Source organism: Neopsephotus bourkii, unplaced genomic scaffold (genome assembly GCF_033783945.1).
Source record: "Neopsephotus bourkii isolate Nb327-2 ecotype Australia unplaced genomic scaffold, CSIRO-AGI_Nbou_v1 NB_196, whole genome shotgun sequence".
NCBI lineage: Eukaryota > Metazoa > Chordata > Aves > Psittaciformes > Psittacidae > Neopsephotus > Neopsephotus bourkii.
In genome coordinates this window covers 10,047,097-10,066,092 of record NW_026900709.1, presented here as the reverse complement: position 1 = coordinate 10,066,092, position 18,996 = coordinate 10,047,097, and the positions used below count along the sequence as shown (strand labels likewise).

Here is an 18,996-nt window from a genome sequence, read left to right as displayed (position 1 = left end):
CAGCCATCCTGTTTGGACTTATTCTGGTCAGACATATATCCATATAAGGATTCAGTAGATGTTGCTTTTGATACTAAGAAAACTTCTGACAATAATCACTATTTTCAAATTTGTCCTTTCACAGAGTATTTTACTTTACAGCATTAGAAAAACAACACTAAGCTATCTAAAATATCAAATTCAAAGCAATTTTCAGATAGAGGTGGACAAAAAAATACATGTAATGCCTGGATTCATTCCCACACACTTATAAGAAACTATCTTTTCTATCATCAGTGTCCCACCCTTCTAATGTAAAAATCAAATGAAATATCCATGTTCAAAATTACTCAAGCTGTGCATGAGGTCCACAGCTAAGCATACTCTGAGAACGTTTCCCTTCAGTATTACCTTAATAAGATAACACTCAGATTCAGAGAGGTGTATATATAAAATGATGCTAACTACAATAAATTCAGAAGCAGTAGGTTCCTTTCCATGTGATGCTCATGAGCAAGAAAAGGTTTCAATAAGATGTGTACATACGTCAAGAGCCACAGACTGTTTTGCCCAGGATTTCTTCACTTGGTCATACATAATTGTGTTGTTGATGCCCAGGCCACAAAAAATAACAAAAGCCTAAAATTAGAAAGAGAAAAATAAAAGAAAGTCAATTATAGTTCAATTATAATATAGACACAAAAATGAATGTTGGCTTAATCATGAAAGGGAATCATGTGGAAATACTAGGAATAATCATGGTTGGGTTATCTTGAAAATGCATGTAAGTCACTGGCTTCAACAAGGTGAGAAAGAACAGATGCAAGAAAATTGTTTTAATTAGGATGTAACCTTATTAAGTGTGGAGTTCTAAGAATTCATGTCAAACCACAAATACAGACAACGTATTCTTCCCCGTCTCCCTAGAGTAGTCGGAATTAGCACTACCTAGAAATACCAAATTCTGCTGAAAAGTAGTAGGTTATTGCTACAAAATTGAATGCTTCTTACTTCAAACAGGCGCTGGTCAGCGTCGTCAAAGGGTTTCCCATCAAGCCTGTTCAACACTTGAGCTACCCCTTTAGAAAGAATGCATATGAATTATAATCTTCAATCATTAATTCACAATGCAGGATATTTTATTCATTGGTAACATTTAAAATATAACTTTCAAACTGAAAAGCAATACTGCAAATATTTATACTCAAAATCAATAATCAGACATAAATATGTCAAAGTCTGATTGTTTTGATACCAGGACTCAGTTTATTAAACTGTTATTCTTTACTGTCCAAGTATAATATTTCAAATCCAGAAGTTACTCACAACACTTTTCACAAAATGTTGAAGATCTCCTCGGGAAAGAACCTGAGCATGTTGCTAACAGCAATTATGTAAGATGTCCTAGCAATTTCGAATTTCTAATATAATTTGCCAAATCAATACTTTCATTCCTAAAATCTTAGTTGATTTAGCATCACCTGTGTATTGAAGACCTTTTTTAACTCATACCTGGTCCATACATTTACTGAACCAATGAAAAAAAAATTCCTTAAAACTTAACGTTCAAAGCTCTTGTCTCTAGCTGAACTAAAATTAAGTTCCGCATTTCTATTTCATTTAGTTATACTATGCCCTTAGAAAAATACTGTAAGATCTATCAGCAGTCAAGGGATCAGTTTTTTCCTACTTTTTTAAGGTAATGCACACTTCACAGCAAACGAGTCATACTCTCAAAAGACTCAATTCCTACATTGTATTTGCTGAATAAGCTCAAATATCGTGATCCTGCATGGCACTGAGTGCCTTCAGCAATGCACTACTGATATCAGCTCTCGCTGACAACCACAATACACAGGGATTTAAGTCTTGCCCTGCCAGTTTGAATTGCTATTGCTCTGACTTGAATTCCACTGTGGAAAGTTAACTGAAGAATCTGGCACTGTTGTTTACAAATGGTGATCCTTCTTGTGCCAAAAGCAGGTAATAATGCAGGGAAAATTGCAGGTGTATCACAGCTGGGAAGCATCATACCAAACAAGCAATAAAACTCTGTCATGTCCTGATCCAGCACACACCACTGCCACAGGCAGCTCTGAGCTGCCACATTCTCTGGTAGGACTTCCCTGACTGCCATTTATCTTTAAAGAGGAAAATGTCCACTTTGCCTGACTGTAGAAACAGTTGTCTGAGTTGTGTACAAATAAAAGAGACCCCAGAGAAATACCAAAGCATATAAAGAAGTTTTTCACTAATATTAGAATTTCTGGTTTCATCTTATTAGTCTTCAAGTTTCAATACTATATATAACTGAGCAATGACACAGGGAGAAAGCTTAGTAAGTCCATAGGGTATCCAAATCGAAACATTGCTTCCTGGATACTTAGCATGCATCCCAGGTACTGTAACTTCTTAACAATATTTGGGGGGAGGGTGTGGTGGTGGAGGGTTGGTGGTGGTAGAAAGAAGAAGAAAAAAAAAGGAACATAGAAGTAAAAGGACAGAATTAAATTTACATCTGAACAAAAAATGATGTGCCATGAGGAATGTCTTACCAATTATTTGGTGGCTGCTGTTCCATATAGGAACACACAGAACAGACCGTATATGAAAGCCAGAAATCTGGTCAGCCTGAAACACAGAAACGAGAGCTCCCATTAGGATAGGTATCATCTGCAGCCTTTTATATTCTAGCAGAAAAGTCAAGGAGTAATCTTACATTTACGAATGTCTTTGCAACACAGATCAGCCTTCACCCAGAAAAGAATTCTGCTGAAACCTCATTCACGATTAGATTAACCAAGAGACATAAGGATTATTCTAAAAATTGCCAAAGAAAATACAAACATTGCCATCTTTGCCACAGAAATCTTACACTATTTGAATCTGATTTGGAATTAAACTACAGTTGAAGCAATGTCCAATCAGTTTCTGGATTACAGTGGTGTCTCGTGACAATCTCCATGGAATAACTGCACCTTAGAAATATTCTTTCCAATAATCAAAATGAAATTGGATTTAGCTATAAGAAGCGGTTTACAAGAAATACACATTTTCAGAAGAAAAGCAAGAGTAAGTAGTGAATTGTGCAGAAGTCCAAGCTATGCAAAGATGGGGTCAAACCAAATACTTGATATTTTCTATGTCAGTTTAATTGATCCTGTAGTTCTGAAAAGTATTTTCTGCCTAATTTGTTGTTTTCTATCTAATATAGTATAAAACTTAGAAATTTATTTTAAGTGCCACAGATTCTTTTCTACAGCTTTATTCTTTATGGTCATTGCTGCAAAATTTGAAGAAAATAATGTATCTTTTTCAGAAGACGTTAGAGAGTGGGATGAGCCTATTCATAGGAGACCAGGGTACGTCCTTATACTAAAACTGTCAGTGCTACAGGCAATCTATAATGGAAGAAAAGTACTAGACCAGCAATAATTCATATACTGGAGGCAGGATAGGATCACTGCGATCTCCCAGCTAGCAAAAGATGTAACTCAGGTTTTAACTAGCGTGCTGCTTATTTGCATATACTTAGAACTCATTACTGAAATCAGCACAGAGTGTCACCTAAAATCCATGGGTGTGACAGAAAAATTGCCTCAGATTTAGAACTTCAAATATGAACTCAATGAAAATATTTCGGCATTGATTTATTGATGAATGAGTTGAAAACTGAGCATCAAATTTGAAAACAACAATTAGTGTTCTGGGAAAAAAAAAAGAGACTTTTTTATAGAAGCAGAAAACACAATAAGAAAACAGTATGTTAATAACTACAGATATGATTCTATTTAAGGCACAGGGGTTAATAAGTTTCTCTTACTACACTTGGCTGTAGAAATAATTGTTACAACTCAACCTGAGAATTAAATTTTTGTAGGAACCCACCAACAGAAAAGAATTACTGCCCTTTGTATTAAGTGTTTTCTTTTTTCTCTATAAATTGGGCAGTGCCTCTAACTCAGAAAGGACTGTGAAGCAAATAAGAGATAGCTGAATTAATTAGAATATATTACAAATACAACTGCAAATGTATCAGGAACAGATGTGTTTTACTTTAGCGTATCTCTTTGGCAAGAAATAGACCCCAGGCATTAATTGTATTTTTTGAAATTCTAAGCAAATTAGTATCAACACAGTTTTCTTGTACACTTTTACAGCAGGCCTCTATTTTTCTTCTTTTGACAAATTCTGCTGGTTTGAGAGATAAACCCTTTAATGACACATGGAATGAAAGTGGACCCAAGCAAACTCTCAATATGAAACACTTCCAAGCACACTTATTGAGTAATATGGTTTAGCAAACTTGCTGACCAAGGTTGTCCATTGATTAATGTGCTGCCCAACTGCTGGCCAAATCCCCCATAGTAATACTATTTCACTGGATAGATTTCAGTGAAGGTTTTGTGCTTCCATATGTCTCTGACATTCATTTAGGTGTTAAGTATACGTATATGTTTTTAACTGTACCTACACCTTCCTAACTGAGGCTGGAATTAAAACCTTAGGACACAAACACAACTTTTATTAGGAGTGGTATGCATCTTGGAGAAATAACTAATCCAGAGTGCATATTTTATTTGTGCAAATTAAAAGGTTAGTTGGCCAAGTTAAATCACAAACATTTGTCACTTTAGATATCGATTCTGTTTACTCTCTGTATGTGTACAGTTCCAGTCACCCCAACAACTAACAATGATGGTGCTGATTATGCTAAACGCCAACAGTTGAATTTTCAGCAATAAAAATCAGCTTGCATGAATATCAAACCATTTGTTAGAGCAAGGTATCATTTATAAATAGGGAAAGAAGTGAATCCTGGACAGATTAAGTAAATGCATAAAGTCATACACTAGTTCAGTGACCTGTGTTTACTGTTTATAGCAATGTCAACACCAGCAGACCAGGAGGACATACTGGATAGAACAAAAATAATTCAAAATTCACACTTTACAGGCATTTGGCTATAACAATAAAATGGTGTTATATTAGTTACAATGCTAAAAATACGATGTATATTTGGATTTCTAAAAATCTCTTACTTCAGCATCAAAGCGAGGATCTTGATAGGCATCACTGATGTTCACAGGGAGACCTGTGGATGCTACGAGTTCAGCAATGCTATTATTTATTAGCCAGTCAGAATAAGATGATGATTTCTCCACACTGTCCTTTAAACTATCAAAAGACATGGCAAGGGAAGACAAGAATACAGTCAGTGTTGTTTGGAAGTCCAGCATGTCTTATAGGCATATTCATAGGAAGAACAGAATCTTATAGGCATATTCATAGGAAGAACAGAACCATTCACAGTTATTAATGATTAACAAACATTATCTGTGTAGCAATAATTTAGTATTTATTGAAATGGTACATCAAAAAAGTCTCAACACAATTCTTTATGGTTAAAATATCATTGGTCTCACAAATAAAGTAAATACAATCTTTAATAAGGAAATGCATTTACATGTGAATCAAAGAGAGTGGGAGTACATTCCAAGCTTCTGTGGGATACAGGCCTGCTCACAAAAAGCAACCAGTTCTAAATAATATTTTCTGTAGTGCTACCTGAATGTATATAATCTTGGGATTTTATTTTTTCAAATTAGTCTAATAATTTGTGGTACTTTTAATTCACACTTCAAATGGCTATCCTTGTCAAAGGAAATTCTATTTTTTTAAATCATGGTCTGAAATGCCAGACCTGAATGGCTGAAGAAAGGATCATCAAGTAAGTCTTAAAAATCAATAATGCAAGTGTGCTGCAGCAGGTGGATCCAAGTAGATACACAATACATGAAGTTTTTCTTTCTTTTTTTTCCCTGGCTGAGCTACTGACACGTCTACCGAGGGGCTAGACAGATGTCAGTAAATGAGCATAAAACTCTAGAATTATGGGCTCAATTCATCACACTCCACTGCTGCTTCTGCAGGAAACCACACAGGCATTAAAGTCCTCACTTTAAGCCTCATCCAATCATCAGGGAAATTCTCAAAGACTTATTGCAGACAGGTTTTTGGCATTGTCTAGGTGTAGCTATTCATACACGAATAAACGAATGTGTGTTGTCTTAGTTTTAAGAAGAAAACTGATCAGTTTTCAATGTTGCTCGGAAAAAAAGTGAGTCTGAGCAGATATGAAGAAGACTAGAATAGCTTGAAGCTTCAAAGTAATGCCCATGAATGAAAGAAGGACGCACAGTAAAATGCTTGGAAGACTCAATCAGAGTGAAAGGATTGATTTTTACTGGCTGCATTGATTTTCTGGGGACTAATTCAACTAAGTTGCTCATTTGAAAGAAAACTCAATATTCTTAAAAAGACTATAAATAAATATACTAATAATGATTTACACAAATAAATCTAAGTGTTAGCAACTTTCATTTTCGCTAAACATTTTGAGTGACTGCAATGAATCTTATGTGTATACTTTGACAGGAACCTTTACATAAATATACTGTTTTCTGAGCTAAGTAAAAAATTCAGTTTTATAATTTAAAATTTCTCAGGAGACCAATACTTGAGAAATAAAAAAATCTTGACAGATAAGGATCTAATTTCAAATGCGTAGCTCCCAGATCATACTTTAAAAATCTGGGGGATGATATTATTGTATAAGACACTTTAAATTGGAACTGCACTATGGGTGCCAAGCATTTTAAGCAGCAAATAAATTAAAGTAAAAGGAAGAAGACATAATTCAGGAAGAAGTTTTAGAAGTATGTTCTACTATGTCGTCTCCATTCCTAATAAGGGCTTTACAACTACACTCCGGAAGAGAGGCACTCAGTTGCCAGTAGGAAGAAAAATCAATGATTAATTTTGATGCAAATCACAGCCAGCTGGTGCTCTCTCCATCCTTAGCAGCTCAGAACACACCGAAGCTACTCTAAAAATCAAAAGCAACTTTTTCTCCAAACTGTGGAAAGCCGCGAATCCTGCTGGACTGATGCAGGCAGCTGCATGCCACCATCTCCCACACCCTAGCAGGAGCAACACATGCCATGCAGGAGAGCAAACTCTGCTGCTCAAGAGCACTGAGCAGTGCTGCAGGGTCCTTTATACAGCTGCTTGCCTTGCTGTCTCCCTGAGTATCCCTGGCACAGATGGCAGAAAGTACAGGAGGGAAGTGGTACAGCCAAAGTCATGGGTACCTTCAATCCTCTCTAAGCAGTGACATGAACCTTTCCACCTCCTAGGACTAGGCGATCACAAAGGTACCTTACAAAGCATAAAAATAGTGCAGGAAATGGGGCAATACTGAGCATACATCATCCCAGAGTCTGGTGATGAAACAGCAGTAGCAGAGATTTCAGAACTTTCTCTGTCCTAAGCCAACTAACACAGATATTTTCTCCCACACAACCCACATTCTGGCTCATGACCATAACCAGTGCTACCCAGGTTAGAGAGCTGTAATTTCAGCTACATCATCTGCCAAGGTGACTTCTGTGCAGGAAAGACATAGCACACAGCACCCTCCCTTGAGCTCATATTCATCTAGAATACACCAGAGCTGAACTCTCAAGGCTTCTAACGTTCGTATAATCTTTTTTAAAAGGGAAAGAAAATTTAGGAGACTTGGCAAACCTCTACTTTGAGAACTAAATGGCAAAAACAAGAGCATTAGTGTGCCATAATGGATAATAAACAAACTTGATCATGGTGTGTGCTGGAAAATTGCAAATTGAACAGATAAATGCCAATGTGGTTTTGCAAGGTATTTCTTTACAGCCAACAGCAAAGAAAAACAATATGAGTATTCATTATATTATTTAGGGACTAAACAGTTGAGCTGCTTTTAGCCAGATGGAGGAAGGGCAGAAGAAAAGCCTATTTCTTCTAAAACTCTATAAGAAAATATTTTGGGATATTAAAAGTTATATTGTCCTTGTACCTTCTCTCTCAGATAAAACTTGTAACTAGAACTGTTCTCAGCCTATAATCTCTTTGAATTCCCACTAAAATTTTGAAGAAATAATATTTATCTTCACTGGTGTAATGCTGAAAAAACTCATCTTGCTATTTTTTTCCACATGAAATGTCTCATGACTTTACATCATTTGTGGCTGTAGAATGTAGAATGAAAAGGGCAAAACTCACTAGAAAAATGCTCAAATGTCAAGGGCTCGGGGCATTGTTCTGCATCCTAAATAACCTTTATTTTCCCACTGTAGTGCAAATAACTCAAGCTGTGCCTGTGCTAGATCCAAATGTGACATCATATCTGTCAGTCTAACCTTGATCTTTGTAAAACCCACTTCATTCTCGACTGGATGAAAAATGAAACGAAAAGCCATAAATATATTAAGATGCGCAGAAATATACCTTTATAAACCTTATGAAGACTGGCTACCAGGTTACATGTGTTTATTCATGTCTCAGAATAAAGTTAAAATAATCTTGACTACATGCAGAGCAGGCTACTACAAACTGCTTTTTGGTAACATGCTAATATAACTATGGTAACAAGAAATGAGCCAGCTTGGTTATCTTGACACCACTCTACATTGTTTTGACTAATCTGGCTACAGATCAAGTTTCAGAAAAACAGGAACAGCCACCACATCCCTTGATTCATACTCCTGTCCCTGAACAAAAGGAATGTATTTTCACCCATTTAATTGACCTAGGAAAGACCAACTGCTACTCTGAAGCTCTTTGTCAAAAGCAGCAACTTGTTATTCCCAATATTATTTATTCATATTTAAACTTTCCTAATTTTTATCATTTGTTTTCCTTTTCCATTTTTCTCACCATTCCCGTCTCTCAATTAATGCATAGGGCAGAGATGTAGATTCTACCCATCTTTCTGTATGGCCCTGAACACTGCTGTCAGCTTGCCCACCTTAAAAATCACGCTGTCCATTTCTGTAGTGCTGCAAGATCAATCCATGCAAAGCATTAAGAATTATGACCTGTCGTAATCTAGAGTATAATGTGCACATTAACCTTAATGAAGTGGTAGTTTCTTATTGTGCTGGACATGGAGAAATATAGCACAAAAGAAAGCAAATTACCCCAAATATTTTTAGAAGGTGCTTAAAGGGCTTAAATATGGCAAAGCACAAAATAATCTTCAAGTTTGCTAAGCTATAGATAGCAAGTTGAACGGAAGGCCAAGTTATTCATTACGGCAGCCTTTTGAAACAGAAAATTCTAATTCAGAATCAGTATTGATTCGCATAAAACATGTATGCTAATCACTGAGTTTGGGCCCCAAAAGATGGGAGGAACCTTCTCACAGTAGCACTGAATCATCCACTTGTTTAGTATGTTGGACATTTTATGTGAACTGTTACCAGCTGTATTATCTTGTAGGAATTAATACAGAAACCCCACATAACCAAAAAGTTCTTCCTATTACTACTTAGTATCAGCCCTTTATCAATGTTTAAATACGGATATTACTAACAAAATATCTACTTCTATTTTGACTGGGCTTCCAAACAATATTTAGTCAGAACATCATAATTTCTGGGAAATACACATTCCCTGAGGTTTTTAGGCTTTCCAACTTGACAGCAAGAGCAGAAATAAAATTTTACTTTAAACCTTTCAACACAACTGTAATGAGGAATTTTGTAAGAGATCAACAGTCTAAAATAATTTTCCGATTTTTGCTTCAGTATTAACTGTGCAAAACACAGTTAATATGTCCTCCATGAGTTCAACAATTAAAAAAAAATAATCATTGGTAATTTGCTGGTTTCCTCTTTGAGACCCTGATACAATGTTAGCACACTTCTATATACTCACATATATATAAAAATACAAGCATGGATATTTATTCAAACAAGTCTCTATTTGAAGCAAACAGGAGTCTTGTTTGAGTAAAAACCGTAGGCACTCCTTCTTCAATCAAATCTATCCAAAGTTCCGTACAAAAATAAAACTATGATCAAGCAAATTTAAAACTATGTGAAAAATAAAGCAAGCCATTACCATAGAAGACATGAGCACTAACCTGTTGTCAGTATCAGCATTGCATTTTGGAGATAACAACTCAAAGGATTTTGTAAATTTCACCACCTGTCACAAAAAAAGTAACTTAAAATTGTTATTAAGATGAATAAATATGTAAGAAAACAGTAACGCAAGGTTCCTATATTAAACTGTATTTTTAGCCAGCAGTCTTAGAATAAAAATTCAATCTGTATTCTCCCAGTGGAGAATTCATGTTCAAAATACACACTGTGCACAGTTCACTAACAGTATCTAATCAAGTAGTATATCTTTAGATTCCTTCATGAAACCGTTTTCTGCAAAAGTATACACTTCTCTTTAAAGGGCTTTGGAACATGAATTAGGGAGCTTTGCTCAACCTTTACTTTCTTTAATATAGGAAAATAAACAGAAACACTTGGTCTACTAATTGCAACCAATTTTCCTTGAACTTATGTGCCAACAGAACATAAATGAAACATTTTAAGACAGCCTAATGTGACACAGAACACGTCATGGTTTTGGATGCAAGCGTGGGTCCACTTTTTTCCACGTTGGTTCTGTATTACAAAAGCTTTTCATGTGATGTAAAAATAACAATATTTTAGATATGGCTTAACACTGAGTTAATCTATGGAGATCTATTTTGTTATATAGGTTAACCCTCCAAAATTCGGGGAAATCAGGAAACTAACTGGTTTTCCAATTGTAAAAACTGACTGAGTGGGTGGCAAAATATCAGTCTCCTATTCCAAATCAACCTAAGGTTTATGACTGTTTAGAAAAAGTTCAGACCTACCTGAATACCTTGGCTATCCACATTTCAGAATTTGGTCTGGAGGAATGAGAACTCACTGGCTGCGGTTTGGTAAAAAACCCCCTCAGTGCACAAAGGCAGCAATAGTACCAAGAGCAGAAAAATTAATTGAACAATGCCACCCGCAGCCTGCTACTAACACAATGTAGTTCTCTGTGAAAAATGAAAATCATTCTATACTGGCAAACATAGTGGCATTTTGTAAGACTGTAGAAGAACCGTATACTGCAATTATAAAATGAGAAGGAGGGGATGTAGGTCTAAAAAGAGAAAATAAGCTAGAAACATTACATTTCTCTAACAGAGAAGATATAAATAAAATACTACCCTTGATCTTGTTTTTAGGAAGGCTAATGTAATTTAGGGTATACTCTACTGAAAGTACTTAATTTCTATTAGTTTAAATGAAATAAGAATCATGTCTTTCCTCCACAAAAGAAAATGTTGTTGGGTGTTTTTTTTTTTCATGCACACAAGATGATCCTGCCTCTGCTAATCATTTAGACATGTCACAGCCCAGCAACAAATAATCAATTACCGAGTCAGTGAATCCAAAGATACTTGAATAGAAAAAAGACTTATATTACAAGCAACATTTTTATCCTTCAACAACTTTTCAAATCAGTTGAAAGGAGGATAGTTCATGTTGAATTGCCTGAAAACGCTGAAGGGAACTACCAATATAAAGGCAGTCACTTCTTTTACTACTAATAACAATAGTCAAAAAATGTTAAGCATTTATAAGGAGGCTCTTGTACCATACAAATGGCAATATTACAAATTCCTAGTGAAAACCCATGTCAAAACGATGTGTGAAGCACAGCTCTTCATATATCCTACATACATCTGTTCAACATAACAGAGCTCTTCAATAAAAGAATTTTTCCTTGGTTAAGTGGTCAGAGCAATTGCAAGAAAACCCCATCATACTTCAGTAATGCTAAAGGTTGTGCCTACTGGTGTTAAACCAAAACAACGGTGCTGATAAAGATTCAACCTGTACTTACCTTACATTTAAGAATTATGTGCTAGAAGAATACTTGCCGTTACTCTACATGTGGAACAGCTTTACCACTTAGAAGCATCTGATCCACCATTTATTGTACCTTGCTGCACAATGTGTAGCCATACTTACTGGTGATTCGATATCTTCCAGTAGCAATACTGAGCATCGTTCACACTTCAGAAGAGTCTGGGCTCGATGCATAATTTTCTTGACAATTTTCTCCAAGTCAGTCTGTTCCTCAAAGAGGTCATTCACTACTTCTAGTAAAGCCTGCATACACAGACAGAAAAATCTTGTATTGGTCGTAGACTTAATAATACATGGAACATTGCAGAGGAAGCATAATCCCTAGGATTGATTTTAATATGAGCCATAAGAAACATTATTCAAATAAAACTCTTCATTATTATGGCAACAGAATTAGGGTGAGGGCATCTGAAGAAAGAAGAAAGTGTTTCTTAGCCACAACTGGGTATAATCTAACTCCAAGCAAACAATGGGAATCTTTCAAACTATTTCACTGTAGTCCAAAAATTAACCAATTGCTGTAATCCAACTCTCCAAGTACACAGTATGGATTGAGTTACTTGATTTTCTATGTTGAATTTGCTGATGCATTTAAACTCCATTTTATTAATTTATGGCCCATTTTGCATGCTCAAAGCTGGAAAGAAAGACATCAATACTTCCACATTCTAATAGCACTCTGATCCAGTCTTTACCAGTAACTACATGTCTGTAAAATACAATGTTTTAAAACAAAGGGCTTCCCCTCTCATTTAATCTGCTTTAAAAATAATAGGCCATGTTCTTTCTTAGCATGGGTCCAGAGAAGTGTTTTGCATCCTTTATTCTGGTTTAAGATGCCAAAACTAAAGAACATCCATATAGGTAAGTATATAAATGTTGGTGGTTTTATCTCTCCTAACACAGTGGTTATCAACAAAATGTGGGTCACAGTCACTGGAAGTTGCCACAACTGGTATCCAGTTTGAAAGGGAAGGCAAATATGAGCTTGTCCATAGCATGTTACCTGCCAACTAATTTTATCAAAGCAGGTGAGAAATGCAATTAAGTACACGTCACCATGCAGTGGTCAAACACAAAGATATTTGTTATGCCTCACATGGCTGAAGCAGCAACAAGAAACAAAGAACCTTTATTTCTAATCCAATTTCCTGATGTGTCCAACCACCAGAATTTACCATTTGGGGGTGAATAATGAGAATATCCCTAATACTATGTCCACCCTGAAGATTAAATGCTGACTCCTCAAAAAGTCTGTTATTGTTCCCTGCAGGCTGGCAATCTGAAGCGAATTTTAAGTCTCTATGTAGTCAAACGAGTATTTTGTTTGAACATCAAAGAAAAATGTCTTAGGCAGAAAAATCTTTTCTTTTCACCCCATTTCTCCTCCACATCTCCATCCCAAAACGAAGTGGTCTGCAGTCATACCTAGATGGAAGACAAGCTCAGATACTCCATGACCCTTAAGTATATACACCATTAGAAAGGGCTATTGTTAGTTTTCAAAGTAGTGGAAAGCATTAGTTTCCGTACATGGAAGGCACCAATATCCTGACTATACAAATATCAATGTTCAATGTACAGACACACCCTGCTGTAGTTCCCCCTGCTCACTGAAGCAAGAGTAGGTTCAATGCTACTGGTGGTATTTCTGCTGAAGCTTTGGAGCTGTGATCCATGATAGCAAAAGCATCATTTCCTGTCATTGCAGGAAAGGTGATTAAAAAAACAAAGGCCAAAAAAGCTAACAAGTATAAAAAAATCCCTCAAAATTACAGTTTTATTTCTAAAAAAATATAAAGACTTTTCTGAGAAGTAAATGACACTTGAGCTCAGCATTATTTTCACTTCTTCGGAACCTCCTATCCCAACTCATGCATGGCATCAGCAATCATGAGTAATGTGAGTAATGTACCTGAAGCAGACACACTGTCAAAACCCTTCACATACAGGGTTTTTTCTTGCTTACTTTTATAAAGATACATGCCCGTTATTTGCACATGAATTGAATATTACAAATTCAGGATGGCAAAGGTTTGATATTTCTGGAATTCTATGAGAGTCTGAATCTCTGCCAAAGCAGTGCTCTCTCCTGCACTGTCTGTATCACAAATGCATTTGTTTCAGCACTACAAAGCATGGATCTGACATCAGGAAACAACAGCCACAACCATAAGCGTATTTCCCTCCCACACTCTGTGTTTGCTACCTCAGTGAAGACAGTGATCTGTTGAAAATCCTTTTTCTTTTAAATAAAACATAGTTAAAGTGTCTGCTTAGCAAACACCCAATGCAAGCTGGAATCTGAAGGAACAAAAGACAGGAGTTTGATACTGATCCAAGATACCTTTTTTACTTACCCTGCTTCTGTCATATTCCTTCCTTGAAGCTGCAAATAGCTGAGCATTGGATATGGCAATCCCACAGAAAGGGAGATACATCTGCATCACCTGGTATCAAAAGAAACTCCCAGTCATTAAAAACAATTGAAATTAGATACTCATGTTACTAGCAAAAGACCTAAATGTAGGGGACATGTCCCAGGAGCGTCTCAGCTTGCTCACTCTTCAACAGACCACTAAACACAAAACAAAAATTATCATGGACAAGGCACATAAAATGGGTGGAACAGAGGTCAAAGAAGTAGGAAAGACCAAATGCATTTGAGTTCATAGGTCCAAGCAGCGAGGGTCCTCTGTAACTTGTTTGGAAAGCTGCAGATTCTCAAGTCTACAAAATGTCTGCTGAAGATAGGGCAGGTTCCCTAGAATTTTATTTTTTTTTCTGGGCTGCTTTTTTTGTTCTAAGCTCAACAAGAAAGCTTGAGTCGCATTCCTGATGATTTCTAGAAGATCTAGAAGATTTTGGAGAATGCCAGCACAGTGGAACACAGCACACTGATCCTAAACTATTAGCCAGAAATCTGATTTTTTTTTCCAAATAAAGGGGAAAGGGAGAGGTGGGAGGTTAATGAACACGTTTGAGAAACACCCCTGATTCATCACTGTACATTAAGAAAGACCAGAGAAAAGTGACTGGGAAACTATTTTGAGGTGCACAAGATGACTTTAGGCTAGCTATGTGGAATGAATAAATTACACTAGTCAAATACCTGTAGGACTGGCACTTTCACAAAGATGGCAATGGATCAAAGTGCAATAACATTAGCATATTTAAGCCACATAGTGATAACAAGACTGTAACATACTGCCACTGCTGAGTAGTAGCTTAAATCTGAGACATCAAGTAAATTTTATAGGTGCTGAGTATCCTTAACATTTGCAAAGCCAGTGAGAATCAGGACACTCTGCTGTTTACTGAGCCAAAAGAGTGCTTACAGCAGCTAACCTTTCTCTCTGGTTTGTCAAGTGGGAGATCCAGGGTAAGCAATCCTTTCTGTGACAGGTTTTGGCATCAAGAAGGTGGCATTTGTCTTTGAAATTCCATTTAATTAGAAAATCACTGCTAATCCAGGGAAACAGGCTGTTGAGACTGTTGTGGGGGGAGGGAAGAAAACTGTAATCATCCAGGAGAACCAGAACAGCAGCAACTGCTGTTGTACTTTATCATCCTTAAATACCCCATTGGCTATATGTCTACTTCGTCTGTGAGTAATGATTTTTTTAAAAGGATCTTCGGATCCTGAATTTTCTGCCTTCTCAGCTGCCATTCTTTCATAATACCTGCAGAATTTAAGGGAGCACAAATACACCCATACTGCTAGTTTGCAAACACTTTCATCCTTTTCCCATCAAGGTTCTCTCTGAATGAAAATTACATACTTATAGACTCTATGAACACTCTTGGAAAGGCAGTAATTAAACTAGCAAACTAATGCACTTGATCTGCAGGAAAGAGTAGACAAAGCAAAAAATAAAGACAAATCACTACGAGGGGTTAATTTTTTAAATGGTAAGAACTGAGAAAATTCTGCATAGTTCAGTTTAGATAATATAGATAGGGTTTTTGTTTCATTTTTTCTTGTAATAGTACTAAATACAAGTAAGAGATGCAGAGTAGAAAAACTTTAACCTAAGAAAAATTCGACTCTTAATACACTTATGAATATTATAGTGAGACTGGATACATTTTTACTAAATGAAAATAATTAAATACTAGTATTTATTGCCCCTACATTGGAAGCTCTATTCCCAAAAGTAATGTTACCCTGTGGCAATGGAAAGCATACAAGAAGTTTATGAATCTTCAGCCACCACAAAAACAGCAAATAAATAGCAAAGATGTCTTTTTTAACAAGAAAAAAATACGACTTTGCAATATTGAAAAACATTGCTCTCTGGAACCCAAGATTCCAAGGCACTGACTTTATATAGGGATTAACATTCATAAAACATTTGTTTATGAAACGTCAAGAGTTTGGAAAACTGCTGACTTACGTAATTCTTTTCACCCCTCAAGTTAATTGTGTAAGGTGCCATGCAACTATGAAGAAGACACCAAGTTAAGATAGAAGAAATTAATAAATTTCTACAGCTATGAATAAATAAATAAGTAAATGAAAAAACAACTGTCAGGTAGAAAGGAACCACCCTGTGACAACAGATAAATCAATTATCCCTGTTTGCCTAAGAATAATTGACAAAACAAAAGCCTCCTGTCATTCCTCTTTTGTACTTTCTGAACGGTGAGACTGCTGCCTAAACTGCTTGCAGCAAATTATAATGCAGTCCAAATAAATAAAGAATAGACACATTTCTAGTGATAACTGAATCTTAAATGAGATTTTTTTGCCACAATTGCAAAATGGAGTAGAAAGCAATTATTACATTCTGAATTCAAATTACAAATTTAAATCAGTAGGACTCAAGACTGCTTCACAGCTACCTCCAACATCTTGATGAAACTCTACACAAATATAGAGGAACATAATATTAAACACTTGCATAAGCCACATCACATACTGTGAGGAGCTGTTATTTTCAGTCACTTCAGGGATGTTTCCCTAAAAAAAAAAAAAAAGTTCAGAAAATGGCACATACCACTATGTTGCGCTTCAAGCCCAAGCCAGCAACTCAGAATCATGCAGCTCCTTGCTCACTACCTCCCTTCTTCTCTCTGGTCCCAGCAGGATGGGGAGGAGAATCAAAAGAATGTAAACCCTACGGGTTAACATAAGAGCTGTCCAATAACTAAAGTATAATATAAAACTGCTGCTGCTACTACCAATAATAATGATAAGGGAAATAACAAGGGCAGACAATATACAACTAAAAAGGGAAAGGGAAAACCAACCCAACAATAAATACAAGTGGTGCACAATACAATTGCTCACTGCCTGCTGACTGATGCCCAACCCAACCTAAGCAGTTATCTGGGCCTTCTGGGTAACTCCCCCTACTGGGCATGACGTGCTGTGCTGTGGAATACCCCTTTGGCTAGTTTGGGTCAGGTCTCCTGTCTCTGCTTCCTCCCAGCTTCTCATGCCCCTCCTCACTGGCAGAACATGAGAGACTGAAAAGTCCTTGATCAGGGTAAGCATTACTTAGCAACAACTTAGAACATCATTTTGTTATCAGCACTGTCCTTAGACTAAAGCCAAAACACAGCACTGCACCAGCTACTGAGAAGGAGAAAAATAACCATTACAGCTGAATCAAGGACACCCTATAAGCTAGATATATCTTTTTTCCCTGCTTTTAAGTGGTAGGTATATAACTACTAATCCTCTGGTGCTCCAAGGTAAAAAGCATATAAGCATATTGCATCACTGAAGCACAACACACTGTAATTCCATTTCCATTCCTTCTGATTACTACCATTTCTCCTTAGATAAAAGGATGTAACTTATAATGACTATAAATCACAGTCCATATTTTACTACCTTCATTCTCCAGCATGGGTATGCTTCAGTAATATAATACTGACTTTTGGTAACAGCAAATAAATTGCACAGAAGACTAAATTGTATTGTGAGGACAAAGTATTGAAAGGTTGGTCAAAGACACATTAGTAAGTAGCACATAACAGGAAATGACACAGATAAATGACATGGTTATGTTAACTTTCCTTGCTGATACAAGATCTTGTTAGAAGGAGCAATTTTCTTTATCCCTGTCTGCTGCTCTTCCTGTAGCACTAAACAGGCCAGGACAGCTTGTCTCTACCAGCCAACATTTGTACGGGTTTTACCAAGCAGGTTTTTTAAATAGTGAAGCCAACCTGATGCTGGAACTTGAAAAGGAATCACTGACACCCGATCCAAAGGTTGAGTTTATTACGTTTCCATTACCTTAATGCGCAAATATTGGTATGAAACTAATGAAAAAACACCTAACATACTCTTCTGAAAGACATAATTTTCCTTTGCTATACTGAAGTCCATTTAAATTTTCTTTCAGATATACTCCATTTTGAAACAATGGAGTATATCTGAAGGAAAATTTCCTTCCACATCTATTTTGAATTAATTACACAAAAAGAGCCTGCAGACTTATTAAACAAAACAATATAAAACCATCAAAAATATAGCTTTAACAGATATACCTCATTAATTTATTTTGGCAAATAAGATTAGCTGAATTGATTCATCACAGTACTTTAGAGCATATTAATGAACAAATCAGTAAATATATAATAGAGTATTTTATAAAAATTACATTAAATCTGAATAATAAGCTAACCTAATGAACCAGCTGAGATGTTGGAAGAGACTTCTATTTCTTTCATACCAACTATAAGGCATCAGATACAATATCTGCAGGTTAACAAGATTATACTGTGAATTACTTGTGCATTCAGGTTTCAGGTAACCTGACACAGTTTCTCACATCTAGCTCTCCAAGAAGTGTGGCATCCTTGGGTAGCAACTCCACTCACCTCACAGATTCACAGCAGCATAAAAGAGCTAAAAAGCTGTGCTCACTTACAAACGGTTCGATATTTTATCAGAACAGGAAACCTTCTATGAAAAGACAATGAAGTAACAGGCACTGGTTCAATATCTCAACCTTCTCATTTGAAAATTATATCCTTTCGTTATAGGGTTATTTTATGTTAGGAGCATTAAAATACAACCACCAAGGGAATGAACAGGATAAGTACCGGAGGCTTTAACATTCAATTATGCAACTATATAAATTTTCAGCTAGGTCCTGAAGATGACGTATCCTTTCTGCAAAACTACAGTAAGATCAGATAACCACCCTGACCATAATTACTTTTCCCTTCCCACAGAAGGATATAGTCCCATTGCTTTAGCATC

The 18,996-nt window shown here is 36.2% G+C and overlaps 1 protein-coding gene across 3 annotated transcripts in view; it reads right to left on the bottom strand.

Moving 5' to 3' along the window:
* The window catches only part of PDE11A (phosphodiesterase 11A), a 141,249-nt gene that overhangs the window by 65,664 nt on the left and 56,589 nt on the right, over positions 1 to 18,996 (bottom strand). For all 3 annotated transcript variants that reach the window (XM_061379535.1, XM_061379545.1, XM_061379554.1), the window contains 7 exons: positions 14,135 to 14,224; positions 11,877 to 12,017; positions 9,947 to 10,011; positions 5,022 to 5,157; positions 2,535 to 2,610; positions 991 to 1,058; positions 526 to 618 (listed from right to left, as the gene is read on the bottom strand). In XM_061379535.1, coding sequence (XP_061235519.1) covers positions 526 to 618; positions 991 to 1,058; positions 2,535 to 2,610; positions 5,022 to 5,157; positions 9,947 to 10,011; positions 11,877 to 12,017; positions 14,135 to 14,224 — 669 coding nt within the window. The remainder of the gene's footprint in view (positions 1 to 525; positions 619 to 990; positions 1,059 to 2,534; positions 2,611 to 5,021; positions 5,158 to 9,946; positions 10,012 to 11,876; positions 12,018 to 14,134; positions 14,225 to 18,996) is intronic.